Source organism: Apodemus sylvaticus, chromosome 6, assembly GCF_947179515.1.
Source record: "Apodemus sylvaticus chromosome 6, mApoSyl1.1, whole genome shotgun sequence".
Taxonomy (NCBI): Eukaryota; Metazoa; Chordata; class Mammalia; order Rodentia; family Muridae; genus Apodemus; species Apodemus sylvaticus.
The window spans coordinates 9,503,324-9,525,334 of NC_067477.1; the positions used below are offsets into that span (position 1 = coordinate 9,503,324).

The following is a 22,011-nucleotide window of genomic DNA, read 5'->3' on the forward strand; positions in this document are numbered from 1 at the left end:
TTAATGTTTTATTGAATCTGTTCTCAATTTATTTACTTTACACAAATTGTTCAACCTTAAAAACATAGAATGGTATTTTTTTCTATGTCAACAAAGATGAATCAGGTAGTCTTGTGAATGTGAACATTTAGAGATACTCTATATCTCTTTGCTCAAAATATAATGTTTTGAAGCTGGTTCTAAGGAGAATACTCATAAACTAATACACTGAGGGTCTTGCTGCGTTTACAGGTTGGAAGAGCTTTAACTTCAGGGTATTGTGCTCCATGCCTACAGCATAACATTTTAAATTATTTTTATTTATCTATGTGAGTGTGTGAGGCTGCGTAAGTTTATATGCATCGTGCACAGGTGCCTGTGGACATCAGAAGGTGCCAGGCCCCCTGGAATTTGAGTTATTAGATGGTTATGAAACTGCCTGATGTGGGTGCTCGGGGCTGAAGCAGGGTCCTTCACAAGCCAGTGAGTGCTCTTAACCACAGGGCCACCTCTCTCCAGCCCTGAGCTTTATTCTTTGTTAAAGTGTGAGCAGCACCGAGTCTGGCTGCTCCTAATTATCTCAAACTCCTCGGCACCACCTCTGTCTGCCCAGTAACTGGGCTGAGATCTAAGTACCAAACCTGGGTCTGCAAACCCTTCTCTAAAGGTGCAGCAGGATCCACACAAAATATGTATACGCAGGTTTACATCACGCACGCTTTATTCATGTTGAGTATGTGTCTATACACACATATGGTGTGGGGACAGAAGGAATGCTAAAGGAAAACACCCAGTACTGGATGAGTGTTTATGGGAGTCATTCAAACTACTTCTTCAGATTTTTTTTTTTGTTTGAAATTGCATTTTGTGTTAGCGGTTTCTAAAAACACATAAATGTAATTTTTTTTTTTTTGCTTTTTTGAGACAAAATGTAATTCTTTACATTAACAAGCTCAAGGGAAAATATGATCGTGTCAGGTGAGACATTAATAGAATCTCCTCGCTGCACATGGTTTACAAGAGAGGATCTCCCAGGAGAATGGAGAGAATGGTCTTTAACCAACAGACCGCATCTACCAAGACCCTATACAAACAGCAAGCTCCGCAATTAATGGTTGGAAATGTTTTTTGTAAAGATTTACTTATTTTTTACTTATATGAGTGCACTACAGCTGTCTTCAGACACACCAGAAGAGGGCATCAGATCCCATTACAGATGGTTGTGATCCACCATGTAGTTACTGGGAATGGAACTCAGGACCTCTGGAAGAGCAGTCAGTGCTCTTAACCACTTAGCCATCTCTCCAGCCCAGGAAATCTTCTTTTTGAACCAGAAATAGATAGATGCCCACAGCTACTGATATGCTCATTGTTGTACTAGGGACGCCAGAAACCAGGAAAGGACATGTTGTGAGTAAGAAGTAGACACTTTAGAAATATATATGGGGTGTGGCTGGAGAGATGGTTCAATGGCTGAGAGCATTTGCTGTTCTTACAGATGACCTGGGTTTGGTTTCCAGTACCTGCACTGATGGTAGCTCACAATAGTCCATAATTTCAGTTCTAGGGCAATCTGATGTCCTCTTCTGACCTCTAATGGGCACAGATATACATATTGTGCACATACATAATTGCAAAAAAACTATTTATACATTTGAAAGTTCATCTGATGTGTCAGCAATCAGGACTGGAACGGTGGCTCAGTGGTTAGGGCACTGCCGCTCTTCCAGAGGACCCGGGTTCAGTTCCTAATGCCTATATGATGACTAAAAACCATGCTAACTCCAGTTCCGGGGGATCTGACAGCCTGGCCTCCACACACAGTGGATACGTGTGGTCCGCAGGCAGATATGCGAGCAGAACCCCCAAACGCGTTTTAAATTTTTAATTTTAGAAATGGAACTCGTTAGTTTTTTTCAAGTGATGCAATCACACTCATGACAACTTTTAAAAGAACTAGAGATACGTTCCTAGAACTAATAAGCAAGTCTAGCAAGCAGAAATCAGTTATACTTCTGCAGCCTTTAGCAAATGTAGTATTAATCTTCAGAAAGGAAAGCAGAGAGAGGGAGAGAGTTAATAAAACTTACTCAAATAGTGATAAATAAAACCAAACAAGATAAATTCTCTGCCCAAGGATCCGTGAGACAGCAATGGAAGTGCTCAGATGTTAGAAAAATAAACATTATAAAAGCATGGATTCTCTTAAAACTGCCAGTGCAAACTTTTTCAGGGAGTTGTTTGTTTGGTTAGTTTTTCGGGGAATAGAGTTGTTGTTGATGTTGCTGTTGCTGCTGCTGCTGGGACAAGCTCTCTCTACATAGCCTTGGCTGTCCTGGAACTCACTATGTAAGACCAGGCTGGCATTGAACTCACAGAGATCCACCTGCCTCTGCCTCCCAAGTGCTGGGATCAAAGGCTTGCACCACCATGCCCAGCCAACCTTTCCCTAAAGTTTGACACTCACTCTACAAAGTCTGATGGGATGCTGTAGGGAGAGAGATCACCCCTGAAGCAGCACAGAGACCATGTCCTCCACATGTGACAGAGCATCTAAGGCAGAGAAAGCAATTCACAAAAGGATTGGCAGGAAGAGCCAAAGAGAGAACCAGAGAATCAGAAACTCAGCAGCAAGCCGCCATGGAGACACGGGCCTGGAATCCCAGCAGCCCAGAGGCTGACTCAGGAGGTTTATCAGCTCGCGACCAGTCTACACTGCCCTGTCCAGAACCAACAAACAAGAGTCTCAGTGTGGCATCCCATGCCTACAACCCTAGAACTTGGGAGATGGGGGAGATGGATCAAGAATTCAAGGCCATGCTTTGGGGGAGGGCCATGACACCAAGCACATTTAAGTGGTTTGATCCCCAGAATCCACGTGGTGGAAGGAGGGAACTGACTCCTGCACGCTGTCCTCCGACCTCCACATACTTGCTGTGCTGCGGATGCACCCACACATACACAATCAACAAATAAAGTGTATTTTTAAAACTCAAGGCTAGACAAATCCCTTTTCCTTCTCTCTCCTCCAGAGGCGCAAGATGCCCAAAAGAAAGAAGGCCAAGGGGAAGAAGGAGGCCCCGGCCGCTCCGTCATGAGGAAACAGGAGTCCAAGAATGAGGTCAATCCTTTGTTTGAGAAAAGGCCCAAGAACTTCGGCCCTGGGCAGGACATCCAGCCCAAAAGAGACCTAACACACTTCGCCAAATGGCCCTGCTACGTCAGGCTGCAGTGACAAAGAGCCATCCTCTATAAACAGGTCCAAGTCCCTCCTGCCATTAACCAGCTCACCCAGGCCCTGGACAGGCAAACAGCGACCCAGAGGCTTAAGCTTGCCCACAAGCGCAGGCCAGAGACAACGCAGGAGAAGCAGCAAAGGCTGCTGTCCTGTTCTGAGAAGAAAGTCGCTGGCAAAGCGGACGTCCCAACCAAGAGACCACCTGTCCTCCGAGCAGGGGTCAACGCAGTTGACTGGAACAAGGCTCAGCTGGTGGTGATGCCCGTGATGTAGACCCCATTGAGCTGTGGTTTTCCTGCCTACCCTGTGTGGAAAGATGGGGGTGCCCTACTGCATGAAGAAGGGGACGGCCAGGCTGGACACCTGGTCCACAGGAGGACACGCACCACTGTTGCCCTCTCACAGGTCAACTCAGACGTCAAAGGTGCGCCGGCTAAGCTGGTGGAAGTGATGAGGACTAATTACAGCGACAGATCCGAGGTGATCCGCAGCCACCGGAAGGCAACGTCCTGGGTCCTAAGTCTGTGGCTCGCATTGCCAAGCTGGAAAAGTCAAAGGCTAAAGAAGTTGCCACTAAACTGGGCTAAATGTACACTAAGTTATCTGTACATAAATATAATTACAAAATTAAAAAAAAAAAGAAAAACCTCAAGGCTAAGGGACAAGTTAGAGAGATGGCTCATTGCATACGGATAATTTCTGTCAATCCTGACGGCAGAAATGTAGTGGGAGGATGGAGCCAAATTTATTTCCATCTAGGTTTTTTTTTGTTTTTTTGGGGTTTTTTTTTTTTTTTGTTTTTGTTTTTTTTTTTTTTGGTTTTTTTTCAAGACAGGGTTTCTCTGTGTAGCCCTGGCTGTCCTGGAACTCACTCTGTAGACCAGGCTGGCCTCGAACTCAGAAATCCGCCTGCCTCTGCCTCCCAAGTGCTGGGATTAAAGGAATGTGCCACCACTGCCCCACCCTATCTAGTTATTTTTACTGTTATTATTATTATTAAATGGGAAAATATAAGAAAAATGAAAGCAAGGCCAGCCTCTGCTACATAGAGAGTTTGAAGCCAGCCTAGGCTATGTGAAACTCTGTCTCAAAGAACAATCAAATAAAACAAACTCAGAAACTAAGGGACACCAGCTCTTCAGAACAGCAGAAAAAGATTGGGCACCCATAAATGATACTAAGAAATTTTCATACTGAGAAAAAGAGTCAGGGCTGATGAGATGGCTCAGTGGTTAAGAGCACCAGCTGTTCTACCAGAGGTCTTGAGTTCAATTCCCAGCAACCACATGGGGCTCACGAACATCTCTAACTGTAGTCCCAGGGGATCCAATGCCCTTTTCTGGTATACAGATATACAAGTAGACAAAACACCCATACACATAAACTAAGTATTTAATTGAAAGAAAAGGAGAAGGTGATGAAGATATACCTGGCCTCCACATGTATGCTTGTATGCAGGCACACACCACGGCACACACCATGGCACACATCTTTAATCCCAGCACTTGGGAGGCAGAGGCAGGCAGATCTGTAAGTTCAAGGCCATCGTGGTTTACAGAGTGAGTTCCAGAACAGCATAAAGAAACCTGTCTCAAAATATATATATATATATATATATATATATATATATATATATATATATATATATATATATATATATATATGTCATTTGCAGAGGAAAACTCAGGGCTACAGAGATTGCTCAGTGAGTGAGGTGTTTGTAGTGTAAGCAAGGTCAGAGTGGCCTGCCTGAGGTCCCAGCACAGGGAAGTGAGGGCGGTGGGAGCCGGGAGCAAGCTGTCTGGCCCAAACAGCCACAAGGGCAAACTCCGGGTTCAGCAAGAGACTGTTCCACAGCACGTAAGACGAACACGAACTGGGAAGTCACTCCACACCAACAAATGTGCACACACTTACCTGTGCATGTGTGCCACCCCATGCACACGTGTGCCTACATACAAACATGCCAACACACATGTACCACACACATATACACACATGCATAAAATAAGGCCAGAAAACTAAGCAAGTGCATGTACTACCCTGGACTTCAGCAATCAAAAAAGTCACACGGGATAGAATGACCACGTAATGTCCAGTCAATGGTCTATAGACGCTGAGGTGTATTAAAGGGTGTCGGGGCCCTAGCAGGAGCTTGCAGGCACTGGGCTGCAACTGACAGCTCACCCTGACCTGACAGCCAAGTCACTGCTCCATAGCAGGCTGCAGAGAACCAGTGATAACGTGGTGTTGAACTGAGGAAAATGGACAGAGATGTGTACACACACCTCACTGGATACAGCATGATGTGCCTGGGTTAGAACCATACACTTTCACTGTGAGTCTTGTAAGACATATCAGTGCAGGTGGAGTGGGAAGCACAAAGACTTGTATTAGCTGGAGCTATGGTTGTGAAACGTGTGCTAAGGCATCCCAGGACGCCACCTCGAATTCTCAGGGACCGCTGCAAGGCACTGGGGGGGAGGGGGGTTGTGTTTTGAGACCGAGCTGGCTTGAACTCACAGAGACTCACAGGCCTCTACCTCCCGAGCTCTGGGATTCAAGGTATGTGCCATTACACTCGGTTATTTCAGTTTTGAGGGAAGCTAACATAGCGATATACAGCCCATCAGAGACCTCCTGAACCTCCTGAGAGTGCTGAGGGTTTCAACACTCATGCTCCCCTTTGATCATCTCTCTAACAAACTGGGCCGGCAGCCGCTGCTATGATAAGAAAGCAAATCCCTGGCAAACGCCAAAGCGAATCAAGATGCCCGGCTGATAATGCCTGATCCCATAAGAGCCTGGAAGTGCAGGCCCACAATCCTCTCCGCACACACGCAACAGCAGTTCAGGAACTAAACCATGGCTTTGGGGACCGGTTTACCCATTTGTGTGTCTTTTACAACTATAACTTTTTAAAAAAGATTTATTTATTATTATATCTAAGTACATTGTAGCTGTCTTCAGATGCACCATAAGGGGGCGTTGGATCTCATTACGGATGGTTGTGAGCCACCATGTGGTTGCTGAGATTTGAACTCAGGACCTTTAGAAGTGCTCTCAATGGTGCAGTGAGCCATCTCTCCAGCCCTGTTTTTTGTTTTTGTTTGTTTGTTGGTTGGTTTTTTGTTTTTTGAGATAAGGTCTTGTGCACCCCAAACTGGCTTCCACCTGCTGTGTAACCCAAAGATGACCTTTAAGTTCTGATTCTCTTGCCCCGACCTTCTGAGTGCTGGGATTACAGGTGCCCACCACCATACCCAGCTTATCGGGTGCTGGGAACAGAACTCGGGATTTCACACATGCCAGGCAAGAACTCCACCAGCTTCGTTACATTCTCAGCTCCACAGTGAACTTCCTAGGACAGGACAAGAGCTCCTGTGCTGTTTGACCCAAACAAATCAGCACAGCTGTCAGGCCTTCCTTTGGTTGGGCTGTGTGTGTTTGTAGCACAAACACACACGTATTGCTTACATCCCCGGGCTCGAGGCCCGAGAGTTGTCCCTACCACGTGGCGTCCTATTACTACACCCACATGGTCCCTAGGGTGGAACAGGTACAGAAGCAGAGTGGTTCAGAGAAAGCTCTGGTCCACAAAGAGGAAGTCGGCTTACGGACAGACCGCACGGGAAGAAAGACAGCCCTTCACCCTCTGCAATCAATAAGATCTCCCTTGACTGCCGGGCGCTGTGGCGTTCGCGGCTTACGGGTCCTTTCTCTTAGGATGAGGACGATGGCACCTGGTCTAACAGTCACTTCCTGCTTGGACAACCTCAGGCCGCACCCATGCCGCGGCTCTGCCCTCATTTTCCTAGCTGCTGTCTGCAGGAGGCCCAGGCCTCACATTTGCATCTTGGCTTCGTGGCTTCCAGTGTGGTCCCACCCACACCAGGGTTCTCACCGGAGTTAGCAGACCCCGTGCTTACAGCAACTGGGACCCGTGAAGCCCCACCCCACAGGCCTCAGCTCCCTTCTGCTAGACCGCAGAACCTCTCTCAAGTCAGAACAGGCCGTCCAAAATGAAGACCTGACCTAGGCCTGCTGTTCTCTGCGCTATTTCCCACCACCTCCCCTTTATGCACGAAACTGACTCCAACCACAGGCCGCTGTGCTCCCCACCCCACCACACCAGCCCACCAGCCCCGCCACGTGGGTTCGCTTAGTGTCCCTTCTCTCAGATTTAAGCTGTGGGCTCTCAACTCCGGTCCCACTCCATCCCTACCTCATCAAATTTCTGCCAAATGGGTAAGGGAAGAGACAAATATAGCCAGAGAATGAGAGGGGACCAGGGAAAGAGGATGGTCACCGGGACACTAATACCCTCGGGACGATGACAGCTCCAAGCCCAAAGCTCCTGCAGGACAAAGCTTCAGAGGCGCCTGACAAGGCATGAGACCTCGTAACCATACTTGGAGACACGGTGAACAGAGGCTGTGGACCCAAGGGAAAGGCAAGAGTAAGACAGACTGAGGGAAGCGAGTCCCGAGGGCACCGAGGCAGGGCCAGACACTGTGGAGCATGGCTAAACGCCGACGAGTGTTCATTTTGTATTGAGCTGTAAACACCCAACATTTTGTGCAGATGAGCAAAATAGGAGGTGTGGGCCGCGGGCCTTTGAGTGGCAGGAAGACCCTTCTGGAAGGGCTGGCGGCCTCCAGCAGGGACTCGTCTGCCAGGCAGCCCTTTCTCTCAGAGCTGATGAGAGCACTGGGCTGTTTGGGACACTTCGCTGAGAACACGCCACAGTAACTGGGCACCTAACCAGGAGGCCTTGCCCAAGCCCCAGCCACTCTACAGGATGGCTCAGGCAGTCCCGAGAGGCAGTGTCACAGGTAGGACCCTCCAACTCTTCTCACTCCGGGTGTGAAGTGGGCTGCCTCCTCAGTAACTCAGCAAGGAGCCAGTGCTGGCGGAAATGGGAGCCGGGCTGGCTTGTGTAAACAGAATCCTCCATTTACATGCTGTATGCTCACTCGTACACCCCCTCCTGGCTGTGCAACCACCAGGCCGCTCAGCTTTCTCCAGTCAACTGGGAGTCACTGGAGAGGCCCCAGGCGCTACACTCGGCCCAGCAAAGGGCCTCCTCAGAACAGTCTCTCCTTGTCCACTTGAGATCCTCAGTAGCACAGGCTGATCTGGTAACAGCGGCAGAGCGGAGGTGGAAGGCAATGGGTGAGAGACTGCAGGCCTGAAGGTCCGCGCCATCACACCCAGACTCAAACTTACTGACTTTTCACACTCGGGACTGCAGCATCCTTTGGTGTCTCAGCACCGTGGGCATTTCTGTAGTTATACACACTGCTCTGTGGGCATTTCTGTAGTTATAGACACACACTGTTCCTGGGCCGTCCCTGCCAGGTCTTCTGTGCATATACCACTAATCCTCTGGGATCAGCCTAGAAGGTTCTCCCAATGTATTGCAGAATAGCCCTTCACCAACCCAAAGCAGTGTCTCAGCACACCTTCCGGCCTGTAACAGGAGTCCCTTCCCAATCAACCGGTAGCCGTGACAATGACATTCTGACTACTTACCAGTCTCAGTTCTTGTCATGCACAGCAACTCTTTCATGATTGATGTCCTGGTGCACACCAAACCATTTGCAAATGTAGTTAACACTCCCAGCCCAGACTGCTTCCACCACCACCACCACCACCACCACCACCTCCAACCAAGACGGAGATAAAATCCAATTCCACATAAGACAGACAAGTGTTCTGCCACTGAGACACGTCCTATTAATGTCACCCTTTAAACAGAAGTTTCTGTCTTGTACAGGAGTTGGAATTACTAAACTTCCCTTCACGGTCAGCACATTCAGTGTCAAGAATTTACCTCTGGTATTCCCCGCCTCAAGCAAGGGGGTGTCTGCCTTTGCATATTGGGTTCCCTTGGTAGGAACCCAAGGAACGAACTCCGTGTCCTCACTGGTTTGAGAGCATGGCCCCACCGTCCACCTGCTGGGCTCAGATGTACCTGTGGGTGGCCAGAGCTTTGCCTGTGTCAACTGTGTCAAGTATTAAAGATGCTGCCAACCTTAAGATCAGGTTGGGGGTGTTGGAGGACGTGGTCTCCCTCAGAGTCAGGGAGGAGGGTAGAGTGTCAAGTGTCCCCTAATGCCTGATCTGGCATGCTGCAGGACCCCAATGCAGCACGGGTCATCACTCTGTGAGCTTGCCCCAGGACTTCAGGATCTGCCAGGAAGTTGTGGCAAACTGACACGAGATTTTATTCCTACTTGACTGTGTGGGTCCCAAGTATGGGAGCTGAGGAAACAGCACTGAGACTACAAATGTGGGCTATTCCAAGCCGTGTGCAGAAAAGCTACTTCTGAGGTTATCTCTAGAACCTTGGACAACTTGGCCAAGGATGAGTCCCATGTTCGAGCCCCTTATAGGCTCTTGACTTCACATGGCTTCAGCCCCTTGAGTCCCACATTGAGGACATACACACACACACACACACACACACACACACACACAGGATTCTGACAGGAATTGCACTAACTCTGCAGAGCAAATGGAGAAGTGACAGCTCGCAGCACTGCATCTGCTTTGGAATTTTTTTAAGGTTGAGTTCCATAGGACCACTGGAAGTCCTATAGCAGGACCACTGGAAGCCCTATAGCAGGACCACTGGAAGCCCTATAGCAGGACCACTGGAAGTCCTATAGCAGGACCACTGGAAGTCCTATAGCAGGACCACTGGAAGTCCTATAGCAGGACCACTGGAAGTCCTATAGCAGGGCGGTTTTCAGAGACAGGGAGCTTAAGTAAATTTGTTTATAGCCCAAATCATAGTCACGAGGAGCCAGGCAGTCAAGTTCCCACACGCCCTGAACCGGAGCCAGATCCCACAGGTGGAAGCAGCAAGAACTGAACAAGCGTTCACAAGCAGGAACAGAGGCTGCAGGCCAGGAGGTCCAGCGAGGCCCAGCGACAGGCAGGAGCTTGCAGAGACTCCAGGAGCTATGTCCACAAACTGGTCATCCAGAAGTGGGCTAGGAACATTCACTGGAACAAACCAGCATGGTGCCCTGCCTCAGGGCCAGAGGCCACCTGTACCCCAGACATGAGCTGTCACCCCAGCACACACCACCAGACAAGGAAACCCCCTGAAAGAATGCTCTAGTGCCCAAGGCTCCCAGAGCCATGGAGTGGCCTCTGGCCTGGGTAAGCAAGAGACTAGAGGCTGCCTGGTGGGGCTGGGGACTGGGGATCCCAGACCCCAGTGTTGGGAGCTGGGGATCAGAAGGAGGAAAGGGTTAGAGACCATGGAACCTGCCTGAGCCTGCAGGCTGGGAGAAGACTGGGTTAGCGCAGAGCCGTCCACCAGGCTGCACATCCTGGACACAGGCTGCTTTGTGAGGGCTGAGCTTGCCCTGCAGTCTTCAGAACAAAGGCCTTCTGTCTACAGCACAGCTTCCTCGCCTCCGCTCTCCCCGGCAGAGCCCCCAGGCTCCCATCCCGCTCCCTAGCACGCGGGCGCGCGCGCGCGCGCACACACACACACACACACACACACACACACACACACACGTCAGGCACATCCATGGCCCAGTATAGGAGGCTCTGCTGGAGGGGGCATAGAGCCAGAGTCTAAGAAAGAGGCTGTTCCACTCAGGGAGCCCCAATACTTCCTGTACTTCAGGGCATGTGTGGTTACAGCATGGTGCCAACCATACCCTACACCTAGCCCAGTGTGCCAAAAAGAGGAAGATAGAGGGACAGTGGAAGAGGGGAGCAGCCCGGTGCCCCCAGAACAGCTCCGCCCCGTATATATAACCTCCAAACCTCTCAGGAGGTCCAGCCTGCTGTAACACCCAAACCGTAGGCCCAAGGGCTCAGGCCCTGGAGGGAACAGAGGCCTGACCTCTGCTCCGTGCCAGCCCAGTCTGCTCCTCTGAGATGCTACCCAGACCCCTACACAGATGGGTGCATCTTCAGGCCTTCAGTGTCCTGGAGGCAGAATCCAAATCAGGCCAGGCGGAGCACCAGCCAGCCTGGCCAGCTCCTGCTGGCACTGCTGCTGTAGCTGGCGCAACACCTTCTTCAGACAGGCCTCCTGGGCGCTCAGCGTCCTGATCACCTCGGCCGCCGGTAGGCCTCGGGGTCTCGGTGCCCCGTCTTCACTTCTCACCAGGCGATGGGGTCTTTGTGGCTGGCCAGGGGTCCCAGATTGCTCCCAGGACCCCTGCAGGGCTGCCAACTCCTGCTGGACAGCCTCCCGCAAGGCCTTCCTTGAGGTGCTCCACTCTGGCCCCTGACCCAGGCCTCCAACCTGCGTGAGAAGGACAGATGCTCCTGAGCCACGGGCAGCAGCTCTGCTCCCAGGACACGGGATCCCGGGGATCCCGGCGCTCCCGGCAACCCTGCAGCCCCAAAGCTCCCACCACAGAAAGCCAGTCCCCCTCCCTCAGGGGGAGGCCTGCCTAGCCCCAAAATGTTTCACTCTCACAAAGCAACTAAAGTCCATGACAGCAGCAGCTGCAACACAGGGTCCAGGGCTCAGGGTCCCGAACATCAGTCCAGGGCTCCATTCTCAAGCCCTACACCGGGCTGCAGGAGAGCCTGCAGCCTACCCTGCTCCTCAAGGCCCTTCAGAACTCAGAGGAAGACTCCTGAGGACCCCCGGTTTCCTGTCTCCCTCTGTTCCTCCCCTTCCCACTGCTGTCCAGGAGTGGGGTACATGGGTGGGAGCATGTACTCCTCGCGAGGGGCAGACTCTATCCAAAGGCTCCGTGGGCAGCAGGCCTGGGGTGAAGCCCACTGATGAGGTCTTCCCAGCCTGTAACCCACTCAGAATACTCGGAGAGCAGCCCTGAGTCCTGGGTGCTCTGCCGGGTGGGTCCTACCCTCACTCCTGGGGGCTGTAGTTGCTGTGAGGGAGGCGAGGGGACCTGGCAGGCACAGCCTGAGCAGTCTGCGGCCTCACCAGGGTGGATGGGGTAGAAAGACAAGAGGATTCCCCTGATCGGCGATGAGACTGCACAAAGGGCCCGCAGCTAACATTAGAATGTTACCCCAAAGGAGAAACGATAGGCCCGTGAGCGTGCACGCTCCCAGGAACGGCTGGGGTGGACACTGGGCAGGCGCATGTGCATACATTGGGGGTACAAGGCCAGGCAACTCGGCGCAGAGTTGCCTAACTCTCTGGAAGTCCCTGCAAACAGCCAGAAGGTGGCAGTGAAAGACAGCAGGGTCCCTTCACTGCCATCCACTGCTGCTGGAATTTGGTGCCCACTCACCCATCAATTGAAATAAGCAGGGTAACTCATCTAGAGGCTTTGTCAAACGGGCAGTCCAGCCCTTCCCCCCCCCCCCCCCCCGAACCCCACCCCCTGAGAATAGCCAGTCCCCAGGCAGGAAGAGGGAGGGGGAGGGTGGGAAGAGTGGACAAACAGGTGCCTCGCTCACCCGAGCTTCCCATGCAGCCCGCCGGGGCTCAGTCACTTCCCGTAGCTCCTCCTGCAGGGCCTGCAATTCTTGTTTTACCAACTCCAGGTCACCAAGCCCACCTTCAGAGATTGCAGGCAGGGCCATAGGCCGTGAGGTCACAGCAGGAGTCTCGGGGGAACAGGCATCCAAAACTGTATCCTGCCAAGAGCCCAGTGAGACAGTCAGGCACAAGCAGAGGGTCGTGGGGGAGTGGTAGTATTCCTACAGAGCACAGGGCAGCTCCTAACACCCCGGCTACCACTTCTCTGGCATGCAGAGAGGCACAGCAACCAGAACTCTGGGAGAACCAGGGGTAAGGGCATGCACGCACTGAGGACAGCAGCCATCCTCAGCAGAGAACCCCTTAGAGTCTTCTCCATCTCCAAGGTGGGAAGATCTCCCAAACTGCCACACATGAGCCTGGTCGGGGCCAGAAAGGGCAGGGGCAGCAGAGAAAACTCCCTCACCATCCACTGCCAAAAGACCAGCTCACGGCGCCGCCACTCCAGAGCCGCCTCCAGGCGCGAAGTCTCGCTCTCCAGTGCTTGCAGAAGCTACAGAAAAAGACGAAGCTGAGCTGGCGCAGACTGCCCACCAACCAGCTCCGGAGCCGAGCTCTAGACTGGGGGCCTTTGACCAGAGTCTCTGTCCGATGTCCCAAAGCCTGCATAGATAACAAGGCCCCAGAGTACAGAGCCCACGGGGCCATCCCATGTAACTGTGGCAAGAGTTTGCAAAAGACGAGGATTTAGGCATACGAGAGAGGCTTAAGAGGAAAGGGCCGGGCCAGAAGATAACCTCTGCCTGCCCTCCGCAGTGCAAAGCCTGCACTAACAGCTGTGCATCAGAGACAGAGCCGCCCTCTTCTTCTCGGGGTACATTCACTGCTTAGCTACAGCCAGAGGCCGCTGCCTCTTTACCTCCCCCCTTGGCCCTCAGGCTGCCAGCCCCCACTTAGAGACTCCCGAACATGGACCATCCAGCACACCTGACCCTCCTAGAAGACAAAATGCTTGGCCACCTGTAAAGTGAGGGCGGAGGCCTCTGGATGCCCTATGGGTGCCGTGCCCAGCCAGAGGCATGGCCTACACAATGTAAGTGCGCCCACATTTGACACCTGTGGGAGGGACCCAGGGAGAGGACCCTTGCAGAAGACAGTGCATGCCAAGCCCTCTGTACCTCAGACCCTCGCAAACATGGCTCCACAGAGAAGTTTCCCATGGCCTGAGAAACTGGAGAAAGACCCTGAATGCTAGCCATGGCCAGTCCACTGGGGCAAGCACAACAGAGACGGGAGATCAGGGCCACCACTTGGCCATGGGCAGAGAGGGGCAGTGGTGAGAGATGTAAGCAGACGATCAGGGTGAGAGGGGCACACAGGGTGGCCCACAGGCCTACCACCAGTACCGAAGAGCAAAGACCCTATCACAGACACAGGGCACCTAGACACCCCATCAGAAGGGCAGAAAATACAGACCCCAGGAAGAGACCCCAGGGCCCAACGCCCCAGGACTGTGGGGTATGGGTGCAATAGACAAGCGAATGAGCCCTTCACCTCACCATGGCCCCGCCCACAGTCCTGCAGTCTCCCAATGCAGCAGGAGCAAGGACACAGAGGTGCAAACAGAAGGCTGTGGGCTCCACAGCGACCCGGGAAACAGACTGCCCATGTAACAACAGGCCTGGCTGCCCACACACCAGGCATACACTGATCCAGAAACTTCTGGGACCTGTCTGCGGGTGGGCCAGACGCAGGTTTTAGCCAGCTCCTCCACAAATACACGAAAGAAGCTGCTGGGAGGCCTTGGTCTGCTTGGCCTCTGCTATCCACAGTCCTCTGTCTCAGCACAGGACAGCTTCTGAGACAAGAGTTGCCTTCGCCAGCAGCCTCCCCGCACCCTAGAGTGATCCAACAGCAAAGCCCTGGGCAGCGCCTGACTAGACCTCTGCTACAACCTAAAGTCCAGCAGCCAGAAAGCCTGCTTCACTGAGTCACATTCAAAAGGGGGTCAGCCCCGAAGAGATGGCCAGTCCCGAACCTGTCCTACAAACCTCAGAGATAAGCTGATCAAAAGGAAGAAACCAGTGGTAGATGGGTAGGACCCTTGAAAGACAGGGAAGGAAGGACAGCACAAGGGGGGCGGGGGAAGTGGGAGGGACTGAACACCCTGGGGAGAAGCTGGGATGGGGCCAACACTGACACTTTCTTCAGCCTCAGACAGAAGGCCTTGTCTGCCTAGGGCCATGTCATCCCTAAGTCTCACAGCCTGCTGTTCTGTGCAGGGCTCTCTCTCTCTCTCTCTCTCTCTCTCTCTCTCTCTCTCTCTCTAAAGATTTCTTTTTATTTTTATGAGTGCACTGTAACTGTTTTCAGGCATATCAGAAGAGGGCATCAGATCCCATTAGAGATGTTTGTGGGCCACCATGTGCTTGCTGGGATTTGAACTCGGGTCCTCTGGAAGAGTAGCCAGCACTCTTAACCGCTGATCCATGTCTCCAACCCAGGCTCTGCTCTCTTAAGAGTCAAGTCTATTAGGAAGCTCAGGAGCCCACTGCCTAGGAAAGACATGCTTAGAAAGAAGTGAATGGCCCCTGGGCAACAAAGTAGGCTTAAGGCCTACAAACATCCAGGCCTGTGCCCTGGCCTACCTCTGTACACCTCCCCACACTGATCCCCGTGAGTCTAGCCCCGGGCTCTGAAGGACAGCTGACCCGCTCACACTCAGCCTTTCCCTACCTCCAGATATGTCAGGTAGAGCTAGAGGTTCATTTCAGACCTGGAAGCAGTGTTTCTCCATGCCAGTGGTCCCCTCCTGGACAGCGTATCCCTCCAACCCCAGCCGTGTCACCCACGGTAACAAATGACAATGACTGACCGTCAACACCTAACATCAGCCCGGGTATTCCCCAACAGACCAAGTCCCCGCCGTGAGGCAGCGCCCACTGTGGCACCCGCCAGCCCTCACCTGCTGACTGCGCTCCGGATCTCTAAGCATCTCTGTTTCAGCAACAGAAAGATGGCCAAGGCTCTTTTGGCTGTGGCATCCCTGGGTATACAGGTGGATCTGCAACAAGTCAAATACCGAGGCTGGGAGCAGCTCCCCAGCAAGATCTTTTAGCTGAATACTGGCACCATTAGAGACCACTTATAACCAGGAAGGACACAGGGCTGGGCTCAGGACGCCCCAGTAATACTGGGGGCGGAGGATGCAGAGGGGCACCAGACAATGTCACTGAGGGCTTCCACACCCTCGCTCACCAGGACGTAGGTAAAGCAGGGTCCGGTCCTGCTTGTAAAGGCCAGAGTTGGGGCAAGCCCAGCACTCCAGGGGTCCAGTAGTGGTGACAGAGATGGACCACAGGGAAGGCGGCCTGGGGCACAGGCTGAAGAGCCGTGTGCCTGTGTTACCTTGCTGAGGAGCGTACACAGCTCCTGCTGACTAGAGATCAGGCATCGCCTCCGAAACCGCAGCTTCCCCATCAGCCATTCCACTAGTCGGAGATCCACAGGACTCTTTGTTTCCACAAGGGGTGCAGGAGGAGCAGGACTGGTCAGGGCCTCACAGGAGAGAGGGAACAAGTGTCGGCCCTGCTATACAACCCATATCTTGAGGAAGGACCAGGACAGGGAAGCTGTACTACTAACAGAGAATCAAGCCTCTGCCACCTCAGTCTGATGAGAACCACACCAAGGGCGAATGCCACATGACCTGGGGGCGCAGAGAAACCCACGGGTTCTGGGCAAAGCAGGGCTCAGACACCCTCATTACATACTCACCTCACACAGGGGCAACTGGTCACCCAGCTGCACGCGGGTCTGGGCAAGCAGCTGCTCAAGCAAGGGTCCTCGGGCCAGGAGCCAGGACAGGGCCAGCAGCAGTTCCCGGCTTCCCTGAGAACTGCCGTCGGGAAACTGTAGCAGCGCAGACCTGGGGTAGCCTTGGGAGCCCAGTGCTGACTTCACCACACAGGCTTGGGCCTCTGGAGTAGGAAATCATCCGCTCACGGGGTGCTAACCTGGAGATTTCACCTGGATCCCTCTGGGGACCTGAGATCACCCCTAAACTTAGAATCTGCTAAAGTGGACAAAGGAGGCTGAGATCTCAGAGTCTATGGAGGAGGCAAGGCAGGATTGCTGTGAGTGGTTGGTTCAGGGCGTAGCCAGTCTCAGTTTCTGGAGTGATAAAGCCACTACTACCCGGGTAAGCGTGGTAAAGGCTAGTGGGAACCTATACTTAAGGGAGCGCAACAGTGAGGAGCAGGTGCCAGCAGGAAGGGAATAGTCTACAGAGGATCTTTAATGGGGCGGGACTTAGTGGGTTAAGACAAAATTACAAGAGCCTTGGGGGAGCGGCTTTCTGAGAGGGCGGGGCTTACCTGGGGCCAGGTCGGGCCAGGTATTGTTTGCAGCAAGCGGTGAGAGCACGCGCAAAAGAAGCTGCCAGAGCACCGGAGCCTGAGCAAACAAGGAGTTTGTGGTCAGCAGGTATCAAAGTGTCACCTACGTCGGCTGCCCCGACCCCGACCGCCTACTCGGGTGGCCTCACCGCCTCCGGTCGATCGAACTTTGCGCGACGGAAGATTTCGGGACTAGGCCCATCTGGCAGGGACCGACTCAGCGCGGCAATAGTCTCAGGCAGGGCCCGGGCAGCCCCTTCCACCCGGCTCCGCCGCCGCCCCATACAGCCAGCACTAGACAGCCTCGGATCGCCCGCCGGGGACCCCGACCAATCACAGTTCCGGCTAGGGCCCGCCTTCTCCGCTCAGGCCCAATGAGCGATGAGTCTGGCGCATGAGTGCCTACCAGACTATCCCGTAGGCAGACACTTCCGGGGGTTGGGGGCGGGGATTGGAAGGGCCAACTCCGTAGGAACTCACCAATCAGCACCTCGGCTTAGCAAACTCCTTAGCAACCTCGAGCCCCAGGAAGCGATGCTGGAGGGCGCGCATGCGCCCGAGGTGTTCCCTGAAGGCGCGGAGGAAGGAGCAATGTGGCTCCACCCAGCCACGAAGGGAGTGTCTCTGCGAAGCAGCCCAGGAAGGAGCCCGCCGCCAGGGGTCGCCAGGCCCCCGCGAGAAGTAGCTGAGCCCTGCAAAATGGGTGGGGAGTTCCGGGGGCCACGTCGCCAGCCAGAAGACTTCATAAAGCCATCCTCCCTCTCATGTACTGCCAGCCCCAGACTCCGTTGTCCCCATGTTCACTCTTCCTCCAGCCACTAGAAGAGCATTTTTTAAGGAAATTTCTCCACTTTAGAAAAGGGTGCGGCCCTCTCTTTTAAGGCCGAACTTAAGTTTTGCACTCAGCCCTACAGGATCAACCTTGGTAAGCTGTGAGAATCCTGCAAGGATTCACAGCAGCTACATGGAAGTGGCAGAATGAACCCAGAGTCCAACCTGATGCGCGGGCAAAGACGCTGCACCACGTGCAGTCGGTAAATATGCTCCGCCACCGGCAGGAGCCTACTACCCTAGGTGAAGCCAGAGCAGCCTCTGTGGGAAGCCGGATGCGAAAGACCACATTAAGTGCGCCTGTGCGTGTGGAGGAGGGCCGGACAAAGGCCGGACGCTGCTGCCTACGGCGATCCAGAGAAGAGCCTGCAGGCGACGAATGGCTGGGGGAATTGCTGGGGGTGAGACCTGTTCCCTCGAGCGGACACAAAGTAAGCTTTGTGCCCTCGATGTCACCACCAGAAATAGTTGGAACAGCGGACAGTACTGTGTGTACTCAACATCTCAATAAAGCCGGGAAGGAGGCAGGTGGAGAAAGGCAGGTGGAGAGGAAGAGGGTGCGGTGCGGGAGGGGAAAGTGAGGTGAGAGGGAGGGGCAGAGACGTCTTGAGGCACCTGCCGGTTTAACTGCGGGTACAGGATGGCCACGCCCTCCGGAAGTGCAGGGACTGCGGGCTCACCTTTATCTTAACCTTCCCTGTGTTTTGCTGCAGGCCATCCTCGGCTCATCTGGATACCCTCAACTATCCTGCCTCAGGGTCTCCTTCCTGGCCGGTTGCCAAGCAGCTAGGGCTGCTGGTCCCAAATGGCCATGCCCAGTTAGATTCTACCTGCTCTTACCGCCCTCACTGTAGGGCCGTGCTTCTGCACACCTTAAACACTCGGAAGTGCCCTGAAAAGCACAAAGACCGCGCGCTCTTGGCTACAGTGCCAAGGAACTCGTGGTACACCCTTAAGGAACTCTTCCCCTCTGGAAGCTTCTTTGCAATACTATGCCCTTCCCCCACCTGATTTTCTCATTCCTACGGGCCTCGGGTTGCTGGAAGCCCAAGTCCACTTCATTTGAGAGATGTGGATCTGGGTTCGAGGGGCTGGGGTTACAAGGAAGGCAGGGGTGTGTCAAGAGTGGAAGATGACAGGGGAAAGTGAGCTTCTGCCCTTCACCCATACAGCTCTTCCAGGTCCTCTGCAGGTCTGCTTGGACACTAAAGATTACTCACACCCCTCCCAGTAGGAAACTAATACCGAAGGTCGGCCTCTTCTACTCCATACTCTGGTCACCTCAAGCACTATGGCCTCCACCTGTTGAGGTTCCAGACTCACCCAATAAGGCACGCACTACACTACAGACCACTTACGGGGCTCACCAGGCCTGCCAGGCTTGTTCCTGCAGTGTAGGTGCCAAAGATGAACGCAGGCTAGCCCAGCGCACTGCTGAGACCTTTGTGGCCTTATTATGTCCAAAGGGTCTTGACTGGCCAGTGGCACGGGGAAGGCAAAGCCGAGAGCTGCCTGGCTCTACAAGAGTTTCTACCGCCACCCTCCAATCCCATTAGAGCACCAGGTCACCCAGGACATTCCTGGTCAGAGAAAAAGGGAAAGGGTGTCTGGGTGCAGGCTGAGCAGCTGCAGAACTCACCCACAAGGGTGCACTTCAGGGGGGGACAGGGTGTAGTTGCAGGAAGTGAAAATGGAACAGGCAAGAAATCCACACAGCTCCCCCCGACGCAGCTCAAACAGGGAACCAAACCAACTCCCACTGATTCACCGTCTGAACTGTGGCCAGCCCCATCTACTCCATGTTCCTGCTGACCCTGGCAGCCAGGGCCTCACCCAAGGCCAGAACCACGACAGCACCAGGCTACAGGAACTCTACGGATCCTGAGGTTGGATGTAGGCCTGAACTCCTCATGCCCCTTGTGCCCCCTCAAAGGGTAGCGGGCACCACTGCCTGCAGCAACAAGAAAGGCAGTGCCGTGCATCGGACCTGGGGTTGAGGCTCTCCCTGCAGCGCCCCCCTCCAACACACACCGGCAGACAAAAGCACTAGTCTTCCAAAGATCAGATTTATTAAAGGCACCGAGGGCTCCCGAGAGCCCTGCTGTCCGGGGGTAAGGCCTGGCATGTGCCCGGGCGGGTAGGGAGAGTTTCCACAACCTGTAAGAAGAACGAGAGAAGTGTGAAGCCAGCGGTTCGCGGTTTACTCTGTTAGGGGTGACTCTATTCCTGTGGAACAGTGGACTGGGTGGGATCGGAGACGGGGCCATACCTCTGTCTACTTGAAAGTGTGGCTCTCAGCTCCACCCCGCCCAAAGCCTGCAAAAGATGAAAAAAGAGGATAAGATAAGAATAAGGATGTCATTATGTTGCAGAGGGAGGCCAGCACCTATGTTAGGGAAGAGGTCCGACAACATACCTTTGGGCCCAAACATGGCGGAGTAGCAGGGATGATTGCAGTAGGGCTTGCCTTCATGCTTTGAGAAAAGAACAGGAGGGGTCACATTCACCCCCAACTCCTGCGGCTCCTCCCTCTGCCCCCTAGTGGTGCCTTACCTCAGCATGACCCCCGGAGGTCAGCGTCTTTCCACATTTCTCACACTTGAGGCAGGGACGGTGCCAGTCCTTGCCTAGTGACGTCACTCGCTCAGCTGCAGAAGCACAGACCCGCTGTGAGGCACTGGAGCCCCCACATCCCCTCTTCCCTGCACAGACGCCTACACTTCATTCTCTCAACGTCGCATCCCACCCTGCGTCCCCAGACTGCCACTGCGCTCCAGAAAGGGGTCAACTATGGTCCTCACAAACCAGAAGGGTCGCCTTGGTGGTGGGATATTTTATTTTAGGTTGTTTTTGTCTTGAGACAGGAGGATTTTTCTGTGTATCCCTGGCTATCCCGGAACTCACTCTGTAGACGCTCCTGCTTCTCCCTCCCCGGACTAACTAACGTGCTGGGACTAAAGGCGTGGGCCACCTGGCCACCCAACGGCTCATTCGTGAGACACTTCCAAGTGCCACCTCAGGAATAAGACCCCCGAGGGCTTGTAGGGCTGGAGAGGAGGAGGCCTTCAGACTTGGGAGTGGGGGGTAGAACAAGTCTGGAGGATCTAAGGCTAGGTGGGCCGAATTAAAGTCCTGTGACCTCTGCACTGAGCCTGGGCACACCCTTCTCCTCAGCAGGGACAAGGGGACCTCTTACTCATGCACTTTCTCGTAGGAGCCCTAGGGTGCACGAACAGCAAGGAGCCGCGCACCGGAGATCGTACCCCCGGACGTGGTTTTGGGCGTCTGTTTCTACTTAGCATTGGGAGGGGCCACCCCAGTCCCGCGTTCCTTCCTATCCAGCAGGGACCCCGCCCAGGGCGCACAGACAGAAGGCGGGAGAGACAGCAGGATCCGGAGGCCAGGGTCACAGAGAGGGAGAGACCCAGAAGCATGGGAGTCGCGGAGATAGACCCAGAGGCAAGGAAGCCAGAAGACCGCCCCAGAAACGTAAAACAGCGAGCGGGCGCTGATGTCGGTTCCGTTTAACACCAAATTGTCCCACCCTCAAACCGCGGACAAAGTCTATGAGTTCGATCCCGGGCGATGCACCGGACTCTAGACACTCCACTCCACTCGGACAGCCCAGTACTGGCCGCCTCTGGACCAGGCTTTCGCGTAGCGCCTGCAGTACGCCCGCGGGCACGTGGAGAAAGGCTGGGATACCCAAGCGTGCTCACCGAAATACACCTCCTTGTCGCACTTGGGGCACTTCGGCATGGCGATACCTGGTCCTGCACAAGTGGCTGCAGCTAGAAGGAAGTAGGTTGCAGGCTCTGGACTGGGTGGCGCCCGCCCCGGTCCGCGCTTTTCAGGGACCCCGTGGCCCTGCCCTTTAAGGCCCCGCCCCCGCCCCACCCCCTCGGTCCCGGACTTGGACCCCTGGGATCTCTGATCCAGGCCGACTGGCCAAGAATGGTCATCTGGTCCATACTCGCCTCCGGCAAGATAAACTAGTCAAGGGCCATGTAGGTGCTGAGTCTTCCGGGGACCCTCTAAGAAGCCCAGCTGCTCCTGCGGACCCAGGCCCCGCCCCCTGCCTGGGGCAGGGCGAGCCTCCCAGTCCTGAATAGGGGACGTTGGGTCTC

General features: G+C 54.0%; 2 protein-coding genes across 4 annotated transcripts; both read right to left on the minus strand.

Moving 5' to 3' along the window:
• Window positions 1–9,743: 9,743 nt before the first annotated feature.
• On the minus strand, window positions 9,744–17,409 carry Tedc1 (tubulin epsilon and delta complex 1). 3 transcript variants are annotated; one of them, XM_052184868.1, is made up of 8 exons: window positions 17,203–17,409; window positions 17,033–17,111; window positions 16,434–16,636; window positions 16,065–16,244; window positions 15,622–15,720; window positions 13,123–13,209; window positions 12,635–12,814; window positions 9,744–11,498 (listed from the first exon to the last, which is right to left on the minus strand). In XM_052184868.1, the coding sequence occupies exons 1-8, from the start codon at window positions 17,335–17,337 to the stop codon at window positions 11,169–11,171; spliced, it is 1,293 nt and encodes a 430-aa protein (XP_052040828.1). In that variant the 5' UTR covers window positions 17,338–17,409; the 3' UTR covers window positions 9,744–11,168. The 3 variants fall into 3 exon arrangements, with proteins under 3 accessions (XP_052040828.1, XP_052040827.1, XP_052040829.1); XM_052184867.1 differs by having other exon boundaries at window positions 16,065–16,247; XM_052184869.1 differs by having other exon boundaries at window positions 16,065–16,214; window positions 17,203–17,407.
• A 2,522-nt stretch (window positions 17,410–19,931) lies between these two features.
• LOC127686884 (cysteine-rich protein 1) lies at window positions 19,932–21,724 on the minus strand. Its single transcript, XM_052184871.1, has 5 exons — window positions 21,604–21,724; window positions 20,438–20,532; window positions 20,301–20,358; window positions 20,154–20,200; window positions 19,932–20,041 (listed from the first exon to the last, which is right to left on the minus strand). The coding sequence occupies exons 1-4, from the start codon at window positions 21,641–21,643 to the stop codon at window positions 20,160–20,162; spliced, it is 234 nt and encodes a 77-aa protein (XP_052040831.1). The 5' UTR covers window positions 21,644–21,724; the 3' UTR covers window positions 19,932–20,041; window positions 20,154–20,159.
• Between the last annotated feature and the right edge of the window lie 287 nt (window positions 21,725–22,011).

Bases quoted from the DNA above. Each gene is read 5' to 3' on its own strand.
- Tedc1 (XM_052184867.1), bottom strand. From the start codon at position 17,337: ATGGGGCGGCGGCGGAGCCGGGTGGAAGGGGCTGCCCGGGCCCTGCCT. The intron at 16,637-17,032 runs GTAAGCCCCGCC...TTCCTACTCCAG, and splicing joins CTGGCCCGACCTGGCCCCAG to AGGCCCAAGCCTGTGTGGTG. The intron at 12,815-13,122 runs GTGAGGGAGTTT...GGCTCTTGGCAG, and splicing joins TGGTCTTTTGGCAGTGGATG to GATACAGTTTTGGATGCCTG.
- LOC127686884 (XM_052184871.1), bottom strand. From the start codon at position 21,643: ATGCCGAAGTGCCCCAAGTGCGACAAGGAGGTGTATTTCG. The intron at 20,533-21,603 runs GTGAGCACGCTT...GTGCTTCTGCAG, and splicing joins CGACAAGGAGGTGTATTTCG to CTGAGCGAGTGACGTCACTA. The intron at 20,201-20,300 runs GTATGTTGTCGG...CATCTTTTGCAG, and splicing joins CGCCATGTTTGGGCCCAAAG to GCTTTGGGCGGGGTGGAGCT.